The sequence below is a fragment of the Elephas maximus genome, chromosome X (assembly GCF_024166365.1).
Source record: "Elephas maximus indicus isolate mEleMax1 chromosome X, mEleMax1 primary haplotype, whole genome shotgun sequence".
Lineage (NCBI taxonomy): Eukaryota > Metazoa > Chordata > Mammalia > Proboscidea > Elephantidae > Elephas > Elephas maximus.
Genome location: NC_064846.1, coordinates 129032966 through 129052373, shown reverse-complemented (window position 1 = coordinate 129052373; position 19408 = coordinate 129032966). Strand labels below are relative to the sequence as shown.

General features: G+C 37.9%; 1 protein-coding gene across 1 annotated transcript in view; it reads right to left on the bottom strand.

Moving 5' to 3' along the window:
* Positions 1 to 19408, bottom strand: part of EFHC2 (EF-hand domain containing 2) — a 230156-nt gene that overhangs the window by 176280 nt on the left and 34468 nt on the right. The window contains exon 2 of the mRNA XM_049871277.1: positions 18512 to 18700. Within this exon, the coding sequence (XP_049727234.1) occupies positions 18512 to 18700 (189 nt within the window). The remainder of the gene's footprint in view (positions 1 to 18511; positions 18701 to 19408) is intronic.

Here is a 19408-nt window from a genome sequence, read left to right as displayed (position 1 = left end):
AGAAGGGAAAAAATTTGGCACATTCTGTTTTATTTATAGCATTTAGCACTGTCTGAAATCATGCTGTAAATTTATTTATATGTTTGTTGGTTGTCTTCTTGCACTAGATTATAAATTTATAAACTTTCCATCTCATTCACCACTATACTCCCAATGTTAGAATAATACCTGGAACAGAGCAGGCACTCAGCAAAAATTTCCTGAATTAATATATGAATGAATAACTGACTTCACTGACACCTGAGAGTTAATGACCAAAACTGGGGTTGGGGGGGGCAGGTATTAGGGAGAGAATAGGGGAAACGCCCATCACATTTCTAGTGCCCTCTTTAAAAGTCAAGGCAAGGATTAAAGGCTACCTATTTTTTTTTATATATATTCTGCTGTTATATGTCATCCATAATAAAATAAATAAAGTCAAGCCCTACCAGGAACTTGACAGTTCATATTTCCTACAAATAACACTCTAACAGATTTTTCTTTGTTGAGAATCTGCTTTTGAGAAGAAAGTCTCAGTGTAAGAAAGCTGTAGCTGAAGTGCTTCATTTTCCTTTAGTAGAACGAAGAAGTTAATGCAATGTGAAAGGTGCAATTTGACACTTTTCAAGATAGAAAAATCTCAAAAACAGCCAGAGATTTAAGAAGCTTTTTTTTTTTTTTTCTATTTAATGTATACTTTAAATTGGCATTTCTTAAAGTGTGTCCCTCAACCTACAGGGGCACTGGAGCTTTTTGTGAGGAATTATGAAAAGGGGGATCCATGGACACACATTCTGGGGAAACACTGAGTTGAACAAAGTTCCCCAGGTTTCTTTATTGCAGGATCTCATATGTCCTTTGGCATGCTGATCTGAACCATAAACATCCAAGAGGGTGTTTCTCAAACTTATTTATAGATTAATTTGAGGTACAGCTCAAGGAGGTCAAGTTGTTTGAGATCACCAGCTTGGGAAGCGCTACCTCAGTCACACGTTCCCAAGGCTTCAAACTGGTTCATTCTGGTTTGAATCCCTGCTGAGACTTTGCACTTCCACCCCAGATATTCTGAATCGGAATCTACAGTTTAACAAGATCCCCAGATGATTCTTATGTATAATAAATTTTGAGAACCACTGCTCTACTAGTGGTTCTCAGAACTGGTCCCTAACCAGCAGCATTAGCACAGCCTGGGAACTTGTTAGACATGCAAATTCTCAGTAGGGGTTCAAAGCCCTGGTCTACTCACCACATTTCAACATTATTTACATTTCTTGCTACATAAAGTCCATGAAAGTGCATGGACAATGTCATTTATCTGCTATAGGGTTGCTATGAGTCAGAATCGACTCGACAGCAGTGGGTTTGGGTTTTTTTTTGGTTTAGCAAAAAGCCATTATCGAATGGGCATTTCAAAGATGTGTGGAAATGAACACTTGTACTTATGTGTACACATTCAACAAGATAAACAGGTTTTACCCATATTATTAATTTTCATTTCCAAATAAGTAAAATTGTCCCATTTTTATATGGAGAAAATAATTTTCTAACCTGCTCCCCTCTCCCTACATTTTTTTTTTTTTAATGGCAAATGTATGCACTGTACTCTGCAGTGTTTTTAATACGCAGGAGAGAGCCTCACCATAACTCAGCTTTATTTCTTCAGGAATGGGAGTGAGCAATGTCGTGCTTTCTGAGGGTAGTATATCAAGAGTGGCCTAAATAAAAAATCACAATCTTTTTTTTTACTTATTCCATGAATGAAGTAAAGAACACTTCCCCTATTCATGTTAATAGTAAAATATCTCAAGATCGAGATGTGCAAAATTTGGGGCACTTTATAAATACAGTTTCCTACTAAAGTGATAATCTATTGAACCTCAAGAAATAATTAATTAGCATTCATATGTTTGTATGGCACTTTGTGTGTCTACTATATATTCTGGGGGCATTAGAGAGCCATAAAGGCAGCCAGTGATCTAGAAATTCAATTTGCCGTTAGTGGTCCCTGGTCCGTTAGTGGTCCCTGGTCCATCAATCAGCCTAGAGTCACAGGGCCTCTCAGGCCCATTAATGGACTCCCTGAACCTTGGCAGTCCTTTCACAGCACGTCGATATTTCGCTTCACTTAAGTTTTAGAAACGCAGCTATTTCTACCTTCAAAGCTCAGGAGGAACAAACTGCCCCCTTCTCCTTAGAGAGGGGGGCAGGGTTGGAGGGGCTGTTTCTTTCGTCTTTATTCATACCTAACTTCAAAATTAGTACCTTCTTATTGTAGAATTTTTGAGAGTACTGAAGAGCACAAAGAGGGGAAAAAATTGCCCATAATCCTGTCACTTAGAGGCAATCACTTTTGTAGCTCTTTGGCAATTTTCTCTAATATTTACATAGTTAGTGGCCAATTCCAGCTTTGTACTCCTTGAGTCAATTTTGCTAATTAATATTTACTGTAACAGTCACTTCACTTCATAATTAGCATAAACTGTACATTTTCCTTCCTTTGAATTTGTGATTTAAATACACTATTTTGTCTATCTTTGTTTGCTTTCCTGAGTGAACAAGCTAGAGGTCTGTTAAATCTATTGCTTGTTTTAAAAAATCAACTCTTAAACTTCTTGTTCAAATCTATTCTGTTTACTGGCTTATAAGATTCTACTTTTACATTTTTTTCTTCTACTCTTTAGTGTCTGTTTTACCATGCATTTTCTAATGTCTTAAGTTAAATGTGTAGTTTATTTTTAACTTTGAAAGAACAAAGCATTCAATACCATAAATTTGCCTGTAATTACAACTTTGCTGCATGCATAAGTTTTTTTTTTAATTTTAATAAACTACTTTTCCCACTGCACTAATACATATGCATTATAAAAATATGAAAACACAGGAATAGAAAGAAGTATGGGGTGATTAACCACATTTTTACGACATAGAACCCACTGTTGTTGGTGTCTTTCCTTAACATAATTGTGATCAAATGTACACATAAAAATCACATATAATAACTTTTAAAATAATTCACATATTTTTTCTGATTATAAAAGTAATTCATGCCCATAATCACTGAAGATTAATATGCTGTAAAATTCTACCCCCTACTGGTGCCAAGTCCAAGCCCAGTGCCGTCGAAGTCGATTCCAACTCGGTAGACAAGGTTAATGTTCTGGTATACTTTTACTTAGTCTTTTTTAAAAAACATAGTTAAAAGCACAAGGTATATATATTTATTAAGCAGAGTTAAGCAAAGAACATTCACAGATCCTAGAGAAAAATAATACAGACAAGCTTATTTTTTTATCTCTTGACTGAGAAAGATTTTAACTCTACTCATTGTTATTTTTAATTTTTAAAGAAGTATTTCAAGTATTAATGCCAAAAATTAATATCTACTAAAACTCACCTAAGTAACATTTTTCTTTCTATCCCTATCTTGCATTTGAAGCTTATTTTGTTATCAATTTTTTATTATTCTTTTATCTTCCAATAAATATTTATAGTGTTTACATTCTCCTTTGAACTTTATATTTTATAATTAATTCCATGTTTCCATTGTGCACCACTAATCCTTTTATTTCATGACTTCCCCATGGTTGAATTGTTTAATTTGCTTCATCTCTTAATTCACTGGAGTACATCTTCAAGCAACTTTCTCAGGTAAAGTATGTGGATGGCAGATTTATGAGAAATTACATATCTGCAAACACCTTTCCACTGCTTTCACTAATGAATGACAATTTGCCTGAGTCTAGAATTTACGAGTCACAAACATTTTCCCCTAAAAGTTACAGATATCACTTCATTATCTTCTGACATGTAATACTGCAGAGAATTCTAATGTCAATTTCTCCTTCTTTGGGAGTTAAGCTAATTATACTGTCAAGATGCTTGGTAGCATCCAAGAAATTAAAATAAAAATTGCTGGGATGTGCCTAATTCTTGCTCTTTGTTATTTTCTCTGGTACCTAGTAAGCATTTGATCTGCAGATTTATGTTTTTCTATAGTCCAGAACCACCACTCATCTGTCAGTTTATCATACTGTGATGGTTTGCATGTTACTGTGATATTGGAAGATATGCCAACAGTATTTCAAGTACCACCAAAGTCACCCATGATGGACAGGTTTCAGTGGAGCTTCCAGACTAAGACAGAGTAGGAAGAAAGGTCTGGCGATCTGCTTCTAGTGAAAAGGTTATGGATCACAACAAATCACTGTCTCAAAACACTGACTCAACTGCTTTGGACACATCATCAAGAGGGATCAATTACTGGAGGAGGACATCGTGTTTGAGGAAGTAGAGGGTTGGCAAAGGTGAGGGAGACCCTCAGTAAGATGGATTGGCACAACAGGCACAATGACAGACTCAAACAAGCCGGCAATCGTGAGGATGATGCACGACCAGGCAACGAGTCATGGGGTCAGGATGACTCACAGTCAACGCAACAGCAGCTAACTATCTCTCTATTCTCAGCCCAGAAAGTTGTTTTTTGTTGTAATTGCTTTCTCATAGTATGTTTAATTGATTTATTTCTTTAGGAAACACATTTCTTAGAAACAATTGTCTGTATATTAGCTCTATGCTCCACCCAATCTATTATTATCTATCTCATTACTTTTATATCTGTTATTTTCGGAGAATTTCTCAAGTTTGCCATTTTCATCACTCATCATCCCATTTTCTCCATTTTCCTGTTTGTTCTTTAATATATAGAATACTTTTTTTAAATTCTGCAATGCTACTATAATTTTTTTTTAATTCTGCAATGCTACTTTAGTTCCATCACTGTCATAATCTAATACTGCTATAACAGAACTACCACAAGTGGGTTGCTTTAACAAACAGAAATTTACTTTTCTCACAGCTTAGGAGGCTAGAAATCTGAATTTAGGGAGCTGGCTCTAGGGGAAGGCTCTCTCTCTCTTTTGGCTATGGGGGAAGGCCCTTGTCTCTTTTCAGCTTCTATTCCTAGGGTCCTTGGTGATCATGTGGTATGTATCTTCCCCTCCATTTGTGCTTGCTTTCTTGCTTAATCTGCTCTTTTATATCTCCAAAGAGATTAAGACACACCCTACAATGACACTGCCTCATTAACAAAGAAAACTCATTTCCAAAGGGGACCATAGCCACAGGTACTGCGGTCAGGATTTACAACACATATTTTAGGGGGACACAATTCAATCCATAGCACATTTCTCTTTTCTTCATCGAGCCCCCTTTGCATTTCTGCCTACAGTCTCATGCAGTAATATTTTTAACTTATTCTCTTGTTCTATTTTCTCCTTCTAGCTCTCACTTCAAAGAGCTTGCTCTAGCTGCTTACTTTCTGTTTTGTTTACTTTCCTTGCACTCAACACAGAGCACAAGTAAATGTTATCTAAAATATCCTTTATTTTCCTATAGAAAATATGTTCCAAAATTATTTTTCTTCCTCTGCCTCTTAAATACCATGTTCTTCATTTATGTTGCACAGTCTTCTCAGAAATCTTATGTTGGGTTTCTTTGTTCATTCCTGAACAAACAGAAATATGCCTAGGCTGGTGTTTTCCCCAAAATAGGGTGGGTGGGCTCTCTTTCACTCCCTTCACCAGCTATTCTAATGTTCTTAGATTCTTTCTGTCAGTGGAGTCCAGGCTGATATAAATTCATATACAGCATGTTAAGAGAAATTGGGAGGGAGCTAGGGCCATGCGTATTCCCCAGCAGGAAAACCTTCATATTTTCCCATATGAAAGTTTAAACCAAATATGGGTTTGGCCTCCATTCCAGAAAAAGAACATGTATGTCCAGCTCTTCATGGTGCCACTGTCTGCCACACCAGAGAAAAGCGCTAATGCAAGGCCTGCTTTGCACCCCATGTGACTATTTCTGGGCCTCCTAGGGACACTCATAATCCATCAACAGCTGTGAAAGCAAGCCAAGTGGAAGCCACCCTCCAAGTTGTCCTGACCCCCAACTCAATTCCTGAGTTTCTCAAGAAGTGAAGTTACTAGTTGGGTTTGTATATTCCTTTGATATGATCCCGTCTGCACCATATCTAATGGAAATTCTTTAGAATTTGCAGTATGAAGATGGAACCTCTTCCTGGCCTCCAATACAGGTTTCCCCATATTTTAAAATTTTGCAGTCACTTCAGTTGGGATTGTGGAGGTGGGGGGGGTTCATCTAAATAGCAATTGTCAAGTTATAATCTCACTCAAAATCCTCACTTTTTCTCTCACTTCATTTGTTGATAGATTTAAATCAGCACATCTTATTTTTAGAAAACTCAAGTTATACAAATCTGATCTCATTTTAGCTTGCTGAACATAAGAGACAGTCAATAAAGGTAAGCTGAATAAATGAATGACAAAAAAGACAAACTATAGAAGAACTATAGAAACTATAGAAGAACAATGAGCTCAAGCGTAACAATTGTAAGGATGGCGCAGGACCGGGCAGTGTTTTGTTCTGTTGGGCATAGGGTCGCTATGAGTTGGAACCGACTTGACAGCACTTAACAACAACAACAACAACATAGAAGAACTATCTCAAAGAAGTTTCTGTATTACAAAAATATTATCATCATAAATCTATTTATAACTTACACTCATTTTAAGAGGAAATTCACCTGCACGAACAATATAAGCATTCATCACATTGAATTTTACTCGTCTGCTTCTTCTTCAGACCTGACTTTATCATGCATAAAAGGAGATGTGGCTAGAATGTTAGAATATTCTTCTTGTACTTTATCACTAATCAACCATATAGCTGGTACAAACTACTTAAACTCTGTTCACTGGTCAACCTTTCAGCAAAAATTAGAAAATCAACACAGGATATTGTAGCACTATTTAAAGGATTAAGAAAACTGCGTATATATTACAGAGCTTTGGAGAGAAAATGAATGTACAAAAATACTGAATAATATATAAATCAGTGTAGGATGCAAAGCTGGAAACTTAAAAATACTGTCAAAACTACATCTAAAATAGTCTTTTTCACATCCTTAAGGAGCCTACTGAGCAAGGCAATTAAAAAGCATTTGATATTACTAAGAGAAGAGGCTCAGATTCACTGCTTAAAATCAGACTTCCTGGAAAAACGATATTAGGGCGAGAAAAAGGGTCACCCTAACCAACAGGAACCACATTACTAATCACAGAGTTGTGTAAATTGAATAGAGGGAGGGGACGGGTGGGGATGGAAAAACACTAAATAGACAATAGAAGTGGTAACTTTGGTGAAGGGTAAGACAGTACACAATACTCGTCAAGCCAGCACAACTCGTACAATGCAAGGTCATGGAAGCTCCATAGATACCCAAACTCCCTGAGGGACAGAACTGCTAGGCTGAGGGCTGTGTGGACTCAGCTAAATTGGCACAGCATAGTTGATAAAGAAAATGTTCTACATTCTACTTTGGTGAGTAGCGTCTGGGGTCTTAAAAGTCTGTGAGCGGCCATCTAGGATACTCCACTAGTCTCACCCCTTCAGGAGCAAGGAAGAATGAAGAAAACTAAAGACATAAGGGAAAGATTAGTCCAAAGAACTGACGGACCATGTCTACCACGGCTTCCACCAGACTGAGTCCAGAACAATGAGACGGTGCCCAGCTACCACCACTGACTGCTCTGACAGGGACCACAACAGAGAGTCCCGGAGAAAGCTGGAGAAAAATGTAGAACGAAATTCTAATTAAAAAAGAAAGACCAGACTTGCTGTCTGACAGAGACTGAAGAAACCCTGAGAGTATGGCCCCCAGACACCCTTTCAGCTCAGTAATGAGGTCACTCCTGAGGTTTACCCTTCAGCCAAAGATTAGACAGGCCCAAAAAACAAAACGAAACTAAAGGGGCACACCAGCCCAGGGGCAAGGACTAAGGCAGGAGGGAACAGGAAAGCTGGTAATAGGGAACCCAAGGTTGAGAAGGGAGAGTGTGGACATGTCATGGGGTTGTTAACCAATGTTATAAGACAGTATGTGTACTAACTGTTTAATGAGAAACTGGTTTGTTCTGTAAACGTTCATCTAAAGGACAATAAAAAAAAAAAAAGAAAGAAAACCAAGAAATACGCCACCAGGGTTTCCAAAAATAAATAAATACATAAAATACCCTTTACAGTCTCCTCCAATCCAAAGATTCTATTCTATCATTCCAGTAACTACTTAATAAACTAGATCTCCTTCTACAATACATGGGATCCTACTGATCCCGAAGTATATTATTTACTTCCCACAAGTGCATCAACAGGTGAAATAAAAAAACAGTTACTTGATACTGAAAGTCTCCTTTTATCAAGGCAAGGTAACACAAACCAACCCAGTTACAAAGCTCTATGTAGTGGATACAACACTCAATAAGACAATCTCTCTAGCTACAAGGACTGTACAGTCAGGTAAAGGGAATAAGATGATATTCAAATAACTGTACAACAGGCTATGATACTTTCAAATAATCATAATGCATTGGAGATAAAGCTGAAAGCCATTAAGAGAGACACAATAATATTTCTTAAATCTCATTCCATATATACTGCAGAGTGCCTATTACATGTCAGGCACTGTGCCAGGCTCCAAGGTTTCAAAGATAAATAAAAATAGTCAACATTGACTAAGTACTTACAACGGGTCGAGTAATGTTTTAAGTGTTTTTACACCCTTTATCTCATTTATTCCTCACAACTCATCTATAAATTAGGTAATACTGTGATCCTTGATTTGCAGAAGAAGAAATCAAGGTTTAGGAGGTTAAGTAATTTACCCAAGGTCTGAAGGGAACAGAATGGACCACTGGGATTAGAAGTCAAGCTGCCTAGCTTCAGAGGCCACAAGCTTAACCAATATCTCCTGAGCAGCCACAAAATCCCCACCACACTCCAGCTCAGTGGAGAAGACAGAGAAAGAGTAAAGCAGCTACTCTAACAAGGGTATAAAAATGCTCCAGGAGGAGGGGGAAGTGCCAGACCCATCCAAAAGAATTAAGAAGAAAGTGTCACAGCAGAGGTGACATATGAAATGGGTCTCCAAGGCCAAGAGACTGAGAAAGAACCATACACGTGGACAAGTAGGGAAGGGCATTCTCAGCAGAGAGAACTGCGTGTGCAAAGTTACAGGAGCATACAGTCCATGAGACCCTGCAAGTCTTTCTGCGTGGCTGAGGGCTGAGTGGGGAAGGGAGAGCAGAGGAAAATGAGACTAGAAAGGTACAAGAGCCAAAAGATATGTGGTCACTTTGGCCACGCAGAGGAGTCAAAGGAGTCTAAACATTTTCAAAAGTTAACTCTATGGCAAAGCGAGGGCAGTCGAGAAAGGAAATCAGATTGAAGGCAGGGATGCCACCTAAGAGGCAGGCAAAAGAGGATGAGCTAGGACAGCAGATGAGTGGAAGTGAGATTTCAGAGGGAGACGAGAGAGGACCTAGGTCAAATGATTGGCGATGGAGAGAGGGTGATGGTAGTTCTCTCATTTGTTTAAACATAAACAAAAATAATTTGATCGGTTAGATGTAATTCAAATAAAAGCCAGTATGGCCCAGTCTCAGCCTGGGTATATATTCAAAGAAATGGCCCAGCAATGGACAGCAAATGAAAAGTCATCTCATTTTTATTTACCCCTCTGAAGAAACTCTAAAGGGGATCCGATTTATGGTCCACATCTACTCTTCCCAAAAAAGGCCTTCTCTCACTTTTACACTTCTCATAAATCTCATACTTCCTCACCCTCAGCTTCCATCTATGAATCCCTCCCAGACACTGTACACACTCTCTCTCCATTATGACATCAATTTGGCATGTCTTTATTCCTTTTTAGTTTCCTTTCTGCTCTGCTCTTTACCTGAATTCAACAAAAGAATGGAAAGCCCAGGAACAACTGTCTTAGTGTCCATTTCCCTCCTTCTGCCTCTCTTTCTCTCATTACTCCTCCTCCCCCATTTCTCTTTCTCTCCCCTTCCTTTCCCTAAATCCCCCAAAACCTGACAATCCTACTGAAAAATTAGAAGTGTCCTTCGAGGATGGATGAGGGGGAAAAGTGAGTGAGCAGACAAAATTTTGTTCAGCGGGCAGGGCATGGGGAAGAGGGGACAGCTGGGAGCACACATTAATAATACTATCCCCATTACATACCAGTGAGAGCCAATGCTTCAAAATAAAGCTGACTGTAAAAGTTAAGTAGACCATAATTGCAAATTTAGTTTTGATTTATTCTCGGTACTCACATATAAAGGCAAAAATAACTGCTCTGAAATACTAGATGAAAAAAATCAACAAGTAGAACCAAAGAGAGGGAGAGAATAAAATACAATCAAAACTGATTTCATGTTTTAAGCCAAAAAGGGGGAAAGAATATGGTAGCTTGCAAAAAAGTAGAATTTTGATTAAATATAAAAGGAATTACATTACCTTTTCTAGAACCTACATGTTCATGATGTAAAATCTACAAGCATAAGTTTCAGAATAAGAGGAATGTAAACACAATTTTAGTAGCCTAATACTGACTGCTCAGAATAATGAAGAAATGAAATAATAATAATACATGGTGGCTATTTATCACCGAAAAGACCATGAAGTGGATTTGCTAAAATGAAAGAGACATCATAAATCTCTTGTTCAAATAATAGAAGATTTTTTTAAACTACCCTAATAGAGCATAAACAGTGCACTGGGAACAACTGAGGAGAGCAATGCATCGATAGCTTAATGGCTGCTTTCTAGAACTCACTGGTTTCAATGGTGGCATCTCCAAACTTGTTCTTCTAGAATATGCCAGAATCCATGCCCCTAAAGAAGACTCTTGTAGCACAGCTGTGACGACTGGAACAGTCCCAGCTGATCCTTAGCTTGCCCTGGGAACACTGCCCCTCCCCCACCCACCTCACTTAAGGAAATGAGCCAATATTTGGGCAAAGGATAAGAATTAACTTTTCATAATTATGAGTTGAGCACTTGACATGCATTATCCATTTGATGCTCACAGCAACTCTAAGTGGGTTTTGTTATTCTACTTTACAGATGAGGGAACTGAGACCAAGAGAGGTTAAAAACATGGCAAAGATGAAATAGGTAATAAAGGGTGAATCTAGGTTTTTTGTCTGTCTGACTAAAAAGCCTTGTTCTCTCTACTACAAAAAAGAGCCTCGCATTAGGGTGTGTTGCAGGAAGGCCATGTCCTGCAAAGATCGCCTCAGCCACAGAGTTAATTTCAAACAGTGCCCCGTTTGGGGAGACACGTGCAACCTGGGTCCAACCCTAGGGCTAAAGGGAAGGGAGAAGACCTTGGCAATGATGATGAAGATGCTGAGGATGATGCTTATACTCTAGTAAGAAGATAAATCAGCAACTCCAAGGTCTGAAACAGAAGAAAACCAGGTAGAGAAAGGAAAGAAAGTTAAAGAGGGAGTGCCCTCATGATGGAAGATAAATAAAAATGAATGAGAGGGAATGAAGATGAAGAGATAGAAACCCCAAAACAGAGAAAAGGAAATAGAAAAAAGGTCAAAAGAATGGAAGGGGGAAGGTACAAGGAGGTTAAGAGAGATGGGATGAAAGAAATGGAAATGGGAAAACATTGAAAAAAGAATGGCGGTTAAAGTATTTCTGCCCTCCTTGCCACCTCCCCATTTCTGATGTCCCGGAATGATCAACCATGCTTCCTAAATTATTTATACCTCTGATAAAAGGTTTATGATAATGACATGTGTCCCTGGAGCATACTCTTTCTGAAAAGAACTATTACTGGACTAAACAGCACAATGAATTCCATGCTCAGAACAGGTATTTAAATAGAAAAAAAATAGAAAATTTAAATAGAAGAGCATAATAAATACAAGTAGAAAGGTACGAACAATTCTAACATCTTAAAGTATTTAAAAACTTCTGAAAATGGTTAGAAGAATAATTTTTAGGAAAAAATAGAATCAACATGTTTAAAAATAAAGGGATATGAATTCAGGAGACTAAAAACCATTATACGAATACCCAGAAATCTGCCATGGTGGATTATTACATGAACTTGCTACATTTTGTTTATATACATTTATCAAAGATGTGCCTCAAGTCTTCAATCTCAAACAGTAACCCAGACTCCTGAGAGGACACACTATAAGACTCTATTTATATGAAGCTCGAGATCAGGCAAAACTAATCTTTCTGATATATATCTCATAGATATTCTATATTGTGTTTAGGATAGTTGTTACAGAAATGCATTTTTTCAGAATTCATACAACTGTATGCTTAAAATTGGTATGTACATAAAGTATACCTCAATAAAGTTAAATAAAAAAACAAAGTTTACCTCAATAAAGTTGATTAAAATAAAGACTCAACAACTCACTTAAAAACTGGGCAAGGAACTTAAATACACAGTGTTTCAAAGAAGATACACAAATGGACAACAAGCACATGAAATGATGCTCAACAACATGAGTCATTAACCCAGACGCAGTGCCGTCGAGTCGATTCCGACTCATAGCGACCCTATAAGACAGAGTAGAACTGCCCCATAGAGTTTCCAAGGAGCGCCTGGTGGATTCAAACTGCCAACGCTTTGGTTAACAGCCGTAGCACTTAACCACTTTAGTCATTAGGGAAATGCAAATCAGAGGCACAATGAGATACCACTTACCATCCATAGAAAATAACAAGCGTTAGCGAGGGTGCGGAGAATTGGAACCCTGTACATTGCTGCTAGGAATGTAAAACGGTGCAGCTACTGTGGAAAACTCTTTGGTGGTTCCTCAAAGTTAAACATAGAATGACCATGTTGTTGTCGTTGCCAGCTGCTGTCGATAACCCAGCAATTGTGCTCAAATATTCATAGCAGCCCTATTCACAATAGCCAAAGGGTGGAAACAACACAAATGTCCATCAAGGAATGAATGGATAAACAATGTGGTGAATACATACAATGGAACATTACTCAGCCGTAAAAAAGAATGAATTACTGATACATGCTACAATGTGAATGAATCTCCAAAATAATTTAGCCAAGTAAAAGAAGTCATACACAAGAGATCACATATTGTATGATTCCATTTATATGAAATGTCCAGAATAGGTAAATCCATAGAGACAGAAGACAGACTGGTGGTCAGGGGCTACAGGGGATGGGGCGTGACTGCTCAATGAGCAACAGGTTTCTTTTGGGGTGATGAAAATGTTTTAGAACTAGACAGGGGTAGTGGTTGCACAATATTGTGAAGGCACTAAATGTCACTGAGTTGTATACTTAAAAACGGTGAATTTTATGTAAATTTCACTTCAATAAAAAATAAATGAAGACTCAAACAGTACAATCCTAAAAAAATATAGCTATTCTGTATCCTGTTTGTGGTGGTGGCTACACAAATCTATGTATGTGATAAAATTTCATAGAACTATAAACTAAGAAAAAATGAGTGCATATAAAAACTAGTGAAATCCAAATAAGGGTCTACAATTAATAGTATCATACTAATGTGGATTTCCTGGTTTTGATAATAAACTATGGCTATATTACCATTGGAGGATGCTCGGTGAAGGGTACACAGGACCTCTCTGTACTATCTTCGCAATTTCTTGTGAGTCCAACATTATTTCAAAAAATAAAAAAAAAAAGAGTAGCACTTAAACACTACACCACAGGGTTTCCATTTCAAAAATAAAATGTTAAAAAAAGAAAAAGAACACAGATTATATGGCCAGTATTTGTACTATCACCCACCATCAGTGTTACAAAGGGGTGAGTTTACCATAGAGCAAAATTCTGGAAATACAAAATCAAAGAAGGCAAATAATTTTTTTTTTAATGTTTCAAATGTGTAGCTGGTTTGAATTCAGAGGGGGAAAGACCATAAATAACTATGGCTCTACAGATGTAAAGTTCAGAACAAAATTGACCTAAAATTTAAGTCAACAAATCAAACAGCAAGTATCAGTGCCTAATTTGTTAACTAAAATGTTACAAACAACAAGGATTTTATCTTAAAAATCCATTAAAAAAAAATCAAGGTGACCCAAGAGACAAAATTATTTTTGAAAAATTTATTTTTATATTGTTCAAAGCGTAAAGATTTATACAGAACTACATAATCAGTTCACCACAAAATCAATGTCAATTAATGCAAAGTCATTAAAATTCTAATTCCATGGTCAGTAGTTCTGATTATAATTATTATGTTTAGAACAGATGGAAAAAATGAAATCTTTTTAAATGCATGCATCCCCCATAAAATCAACCTTTATCCTGCCACTTACTATAATGAGTCATTTGCAAAATGGCAAACAAATTAGGCTAACTAGGAGCTATTGACAAATGAAGAGAAATGAGAGCATAATTGTAGTGTCTATGTAAATGGTGCTTAACATCCAGATAAAGTCATATAAAAACATTCAGTCATCTGTGTATTTCTAAATTTTCTGATTTTTTATAAAAGCAGCTAATGATAGTTCATATACAGTAGCAACAGCAGCATACCAGAAACTGCTAAATGCCAAATTTAAATTAATAATGAAGCAGTCAGTGCCTACTGTAATTAGAAAGAGCCCCAGGCCAGGAGTTTCAGGGTCTGGGCTCAGTTCTGGGATGAGCAATCTGAATCTGACTGTAGTCAAATCTCAGGTGTAGATTACTAGAGGTAAAACGGCATTAGAGATGAGCTAGCCATGCCCCACATTATAATCAAGGAAACTGAGGCTCAGAGAAGTGACATGACTAAGCCACAATCACATATAGTTAGTGGCAGGACCAAGACCAGAACCAATGCTTCCAACACCCAGTCACAGAACCCTTGTCCCTGCTCCACTTCTCCTTACAAAATGATTTCTCATTTATAGAGGACAATCGCACATATTTGCTTCTTCCTCACAGAGGTGCTGGGAAGAAGACTGGAAATAACTGGCGTGACGGACTATGTGCCTGCTCTTATTTAAATGAATTCAATGAGATAACTAGTGTTTGGGGGGCGAGTGCTGTACAGGCAAAATTATGTCTGGCTGTCCGTATACATCTCCCCAGTGCCCAGGGTTTTAAGCAAGTAGGACTGCAGTTTCTCAATGAGGGCATTATTGGCAATTCAAGGAGAACAATTCTTACCATATGGGGTTGCGCTCCCCCACTGTAGAATGCACAATACACACTTGGGCCCCAGGTACTCAGTGGCACTAGGACCTCCCAGTCAGGGCTCACCCTAGAGTGAGGCAATTTAAAAAATCAAAATTAATGCAAAATATCCATGATGAACAAATTACTGATTTTTCCTTTTGCCTCAGGCTCCAGTATGACTCTGGCAGCTCAGTTACTGATCCCATTTTTATTTAAAATGTTGCAATTTTGTTCATCCTGGATTTTTTGCATAAATTTTTATTTTGTAAGGTACTGCATTAAAATATTATTTATCTTGATTATTGAGTTTTTAGCACCCCTTAAATTAAAAAAAAAAAAATTTTTTTTTTTTTTAAATTCTGCACTTAAGGCAAGTGCCTCACTTGCCTCACCCTAGTCTGGCCCTGCTCCCAAAATACTTCCACACATTTTCAAATGCCTCCCCAGGTTGAGAACCTCTTAATGAGGGGTTACTATTTGTCATACAACAAGAAGTCCAGATAGAGAGGCAGCCGGGAGCTGGAATGCTGGTTCCCTGATATCCTGGTCCCTTTATCTCTGTGCTGTGCCCACAAGATGGCTGCTGCGCCCGGAGGAATGGTGTTGTAGTTCCAGGCAGGAAAACAATGGTAGGTCAAAGGGCAGGAAAAGCATACCAGCTGAGCCTGACTCCTTTTGCTAAACAAACAGTAAATTTCCCAAGTGACACACCCAATAAACCTTAACTCATATATCACTAGCCAGAACTCAGTAATACAGCCAGCCCTAGCTGTAAGGAGCCTGCGGAGGTGAACGTTTTTAAGTGGGCATATTTCCGGCCAGAGTAAAACTGGAGTCTGTAAGAATGAAGGAGAGAATGAATAAGGAAAAAACAGAAGCATCTGCCATGGGAGCCATGCAGGATAATCAATGCTGGCTCTTCTTGGTGTTTGCAAATAGCATCTTCTCTGCTTACAATTTAATGGGCTGCCTGAGCAGAGTATTTTGATTGTGACTGTTAGAATTATGGCTAAAACTTCACAGAAGTGTAGCCTGAAACAAGGATTTAGGTGCACGTGATTTATTAAGGTTGCACTCTTGGGAGAAACCTGTACGGGAATGAGGGAAGCGGAAATGAGCTACACAAGGAAGTGTTTTCAGGTGAAGCTGAGCTTGGCCTGATGCCCGTGGGGCTATGGAGCCTAAATCACCCAGAATTGCCCTGCCTGGAGGCAAGGAGCTGAGCTTTGCACCCTTGACTCAATCAGTCATTGGCTGCACCTGCGCCCCCTGCCCCAAGCTTCACCTGACAGGCGAGTGTAACTCCCCAGGAGTCTCTGGGAGATGCAGCTCCCATCAGCTAAGAGCAAGTCTCTAGAGGGCTGCAGGTGTGAGCTGTTTCTCAAAGCACTTGCAGCAGCTGGGGGAATGGGCACACCACCCCTCATGTGGGTCTGGGAGGGCACCAACAGCATCTACTACAAATATTTTTGATATACTTTCCAAAGAACTATCTTTATTTTAACTTTGTATTGCTTGAAGAGTGCTTATTCTAGATATATTGCTATGATTAAAAGCCATTACAAAAACTGGCAATGAGTTGAAGATGTCTCATTTTTAAGAAAAATGATTAACAAGTGTTGCCTTGTTTTGTTGAACCACTGAATGTAGAAAGTGTTTTATAATTTGCTCTGGGTATTAACCGGGATCCAGTCTGTAGTTCACAATCTCATCAGAGCACGTAAATATTTCATAGTCTTAGTGTCTCATTTAAAGCTTGATGAATATTTAATTGACGTTGACCAACAAAATAACTGAAAGAATTATGTTACATTTAGTTAGACCTGAAATGAGCAAACTTCATTTTCTCAAGTAGTTTGAAGCTAAAATTATTCCAACTTCATGAAATATTCCACATAATTTTATAAGTAATTAAGGGCTGCAAAATAGGCTTGAAAGGCATATATTAAATACTGAGAAAAGCATGAAATAAAATGGATTTTCAACTTTAAATGCAAGAAAATAGTTTAATGCATTGTGGTCTATGATATTACTTATTCAGTAGAGGATTAGTTTAAAATATTGTCAAGACTCTCTTTTTGAGACAAGAAGTAAAAACAATCTTTTCTTTGGCCCTTGCAAATTTAAATATTCTAGAATAATGATGTGCAAAGGCCTATGAGATTGAGAGTAACAGAAAACCATGTATAATCAACCCGAGTAAGTTAGCCCAGAAATAATTTCTGAGCTCTGGGTTCAGCACTGAGCCAGGTACTCAAAATAATCAAAGAAAAAGAAATGGCCCATGTTCAAAGTACATGGTTTCCCAGGAAAGAAGCTTCCCAGTGGTCTGTCAAAATTCCGTAAGTGTCAGATATGAGCTTCAAAGTACATGTGTGCTCTAACCAACCTACCTGGATGCAGATGGCATGGGATGTGTCAGTTCTACCACATTTGAGGACATTTTAAATAGAATCAAACCACTGCCAACCAATCCATGTTAAGGCTGCTAAATCACACCTAGTAAACTTAGTATCGAATGATAAAGATTTGAGTTCTTGATCTATCTAGTCCTGAATTACTTTTTAATAATGGCATCTAAAATAATCTAGTAACACAGGTCATTTTGGGAGATATAGAACATGGGGCAATGATACAGGGTTTTCTGATAAACACAGCATATCTGTACAGCTGGCTTATGAGGAACAACTGGTCATCTTGGTTTTTTCCTTTGATCTCAGTCCCTTTTTAAGATATTCAAATGAATTACCTTTTTTACCTGTCAAGATCTCTGTATATATGTATGGAAACCCTGGTGGCATAGTGGTTAAGTGCTATGGCTGCTAACCAAAGGGCTGGCAGTTCAAATCCGCCAGGTGCTCTTTGGAAACTCTATGGGGCAGTTCTACTCTGTGCTATAGGGTCGCTGTGAGTCGGACTCGACTCGACGGCACTGGGTTTGGTTTGGTTATATATATATACATATACATTAAAAAGGTCAAAGTCTTGTCTAATAATGGTGACTTCTTCCCTTCAGTTTTATAATTCTACCCATCGTACCCTTCAGTCCATAGGGATGGGGAATCATAAGTCAATACAGAGAAAAGAAGGTATCTTTTGTTCCTACTTAATGCCACATCTAGAGTCAAATAAAATTTTTAATAACAACTCACTAAGCAACAGTGACAGTCTGACCAGACCCTCAATGTCTACAGAAGGGCAAAGTATCCTACCCAGGGAAGAAGGTGAGAGAAAGGCTGGTGAGCATTAGCCAAGGAAGATGAATACTGGGTATCCTTCAATCAATGACACCTTGTCAGAAACAGCATAGCAGAGACCATTTTTTTGTTTATCATATTTTTGTTCTTGAATTTGTCTTTTCAGAAGAACTAGCCTTAATACTTACATCAAGGACTCCTATTTTCTCAAATCTATTTCATATTCAGTACATGTAAAATTTTAAGACTGCATTTTTCCCAATGTCATGTGACTTACCTGTCTGTCAAAAGCTACCCATGATGGTATACCAGATTCCATTCCTTTAGGATATATACTATATTTAGGCTTCAGCTTTTGCCCAGAAAGCGGTTCTCCACCTATTCCAGGTTTCTCGTCACTCACGAGCATCCTAACATTGTTGCAAAAGCCCCAATGTTGAGATTTGTGGAACTTCTCCTTTCCCACCTATGAACCAAGAGACAACATAAAATGGCAGAAGTTACTCTTCATGATTTTTATTCTTTGTTTTAAAATGTAAACACATTTTCCCATCACTTAGTGTTCCCACTGTAAAAATATAAAGTGGCAAATAATTATGACCAATCTTTATACATAATCCTGTGTCACATTTTAAATTCAGTTCATCTTAACAAATTCAAAACTTTGAAAAGCAGTAAGAATAAATCCAATACTTCATGCTATTTGAAACATTTAAAAATAACTATTACTGCAAGTGAACATTTAGAACATTAGCTTGCTAACTGGTCTTTTCTGCTTATTTGCCAAGAATGCAAACAGAAAGGAAAAAAAATTCACTACTTCAGAATAAAAATGTAACAGTTTTTCCACAGAAGCCTTAACATTATTTTCACCAGAACAGAGAATAAAATCTTATCCTCATTAAAATAAATGTAACAATAGGAAATTCCTCAGAACTGACATTCTCCTCATAATTGTAAAACCTTGGCCCCCCTCCTGCCTTTTCTGGTGATCTGGACAGAGTGGAAAATGTATAGATAATAACGCCAAGGGTTGGTAAGAATGTACACCCACATCAACTCTTATGCCCTGCTAGTGGAAAAGGGAATTAGTGCAGCCACTCTGAGGAGAGATTTGACAATGACCTATGACCTAGCAATTCCACTCCTAAAAATCTCTTGCACCTGTCCATAA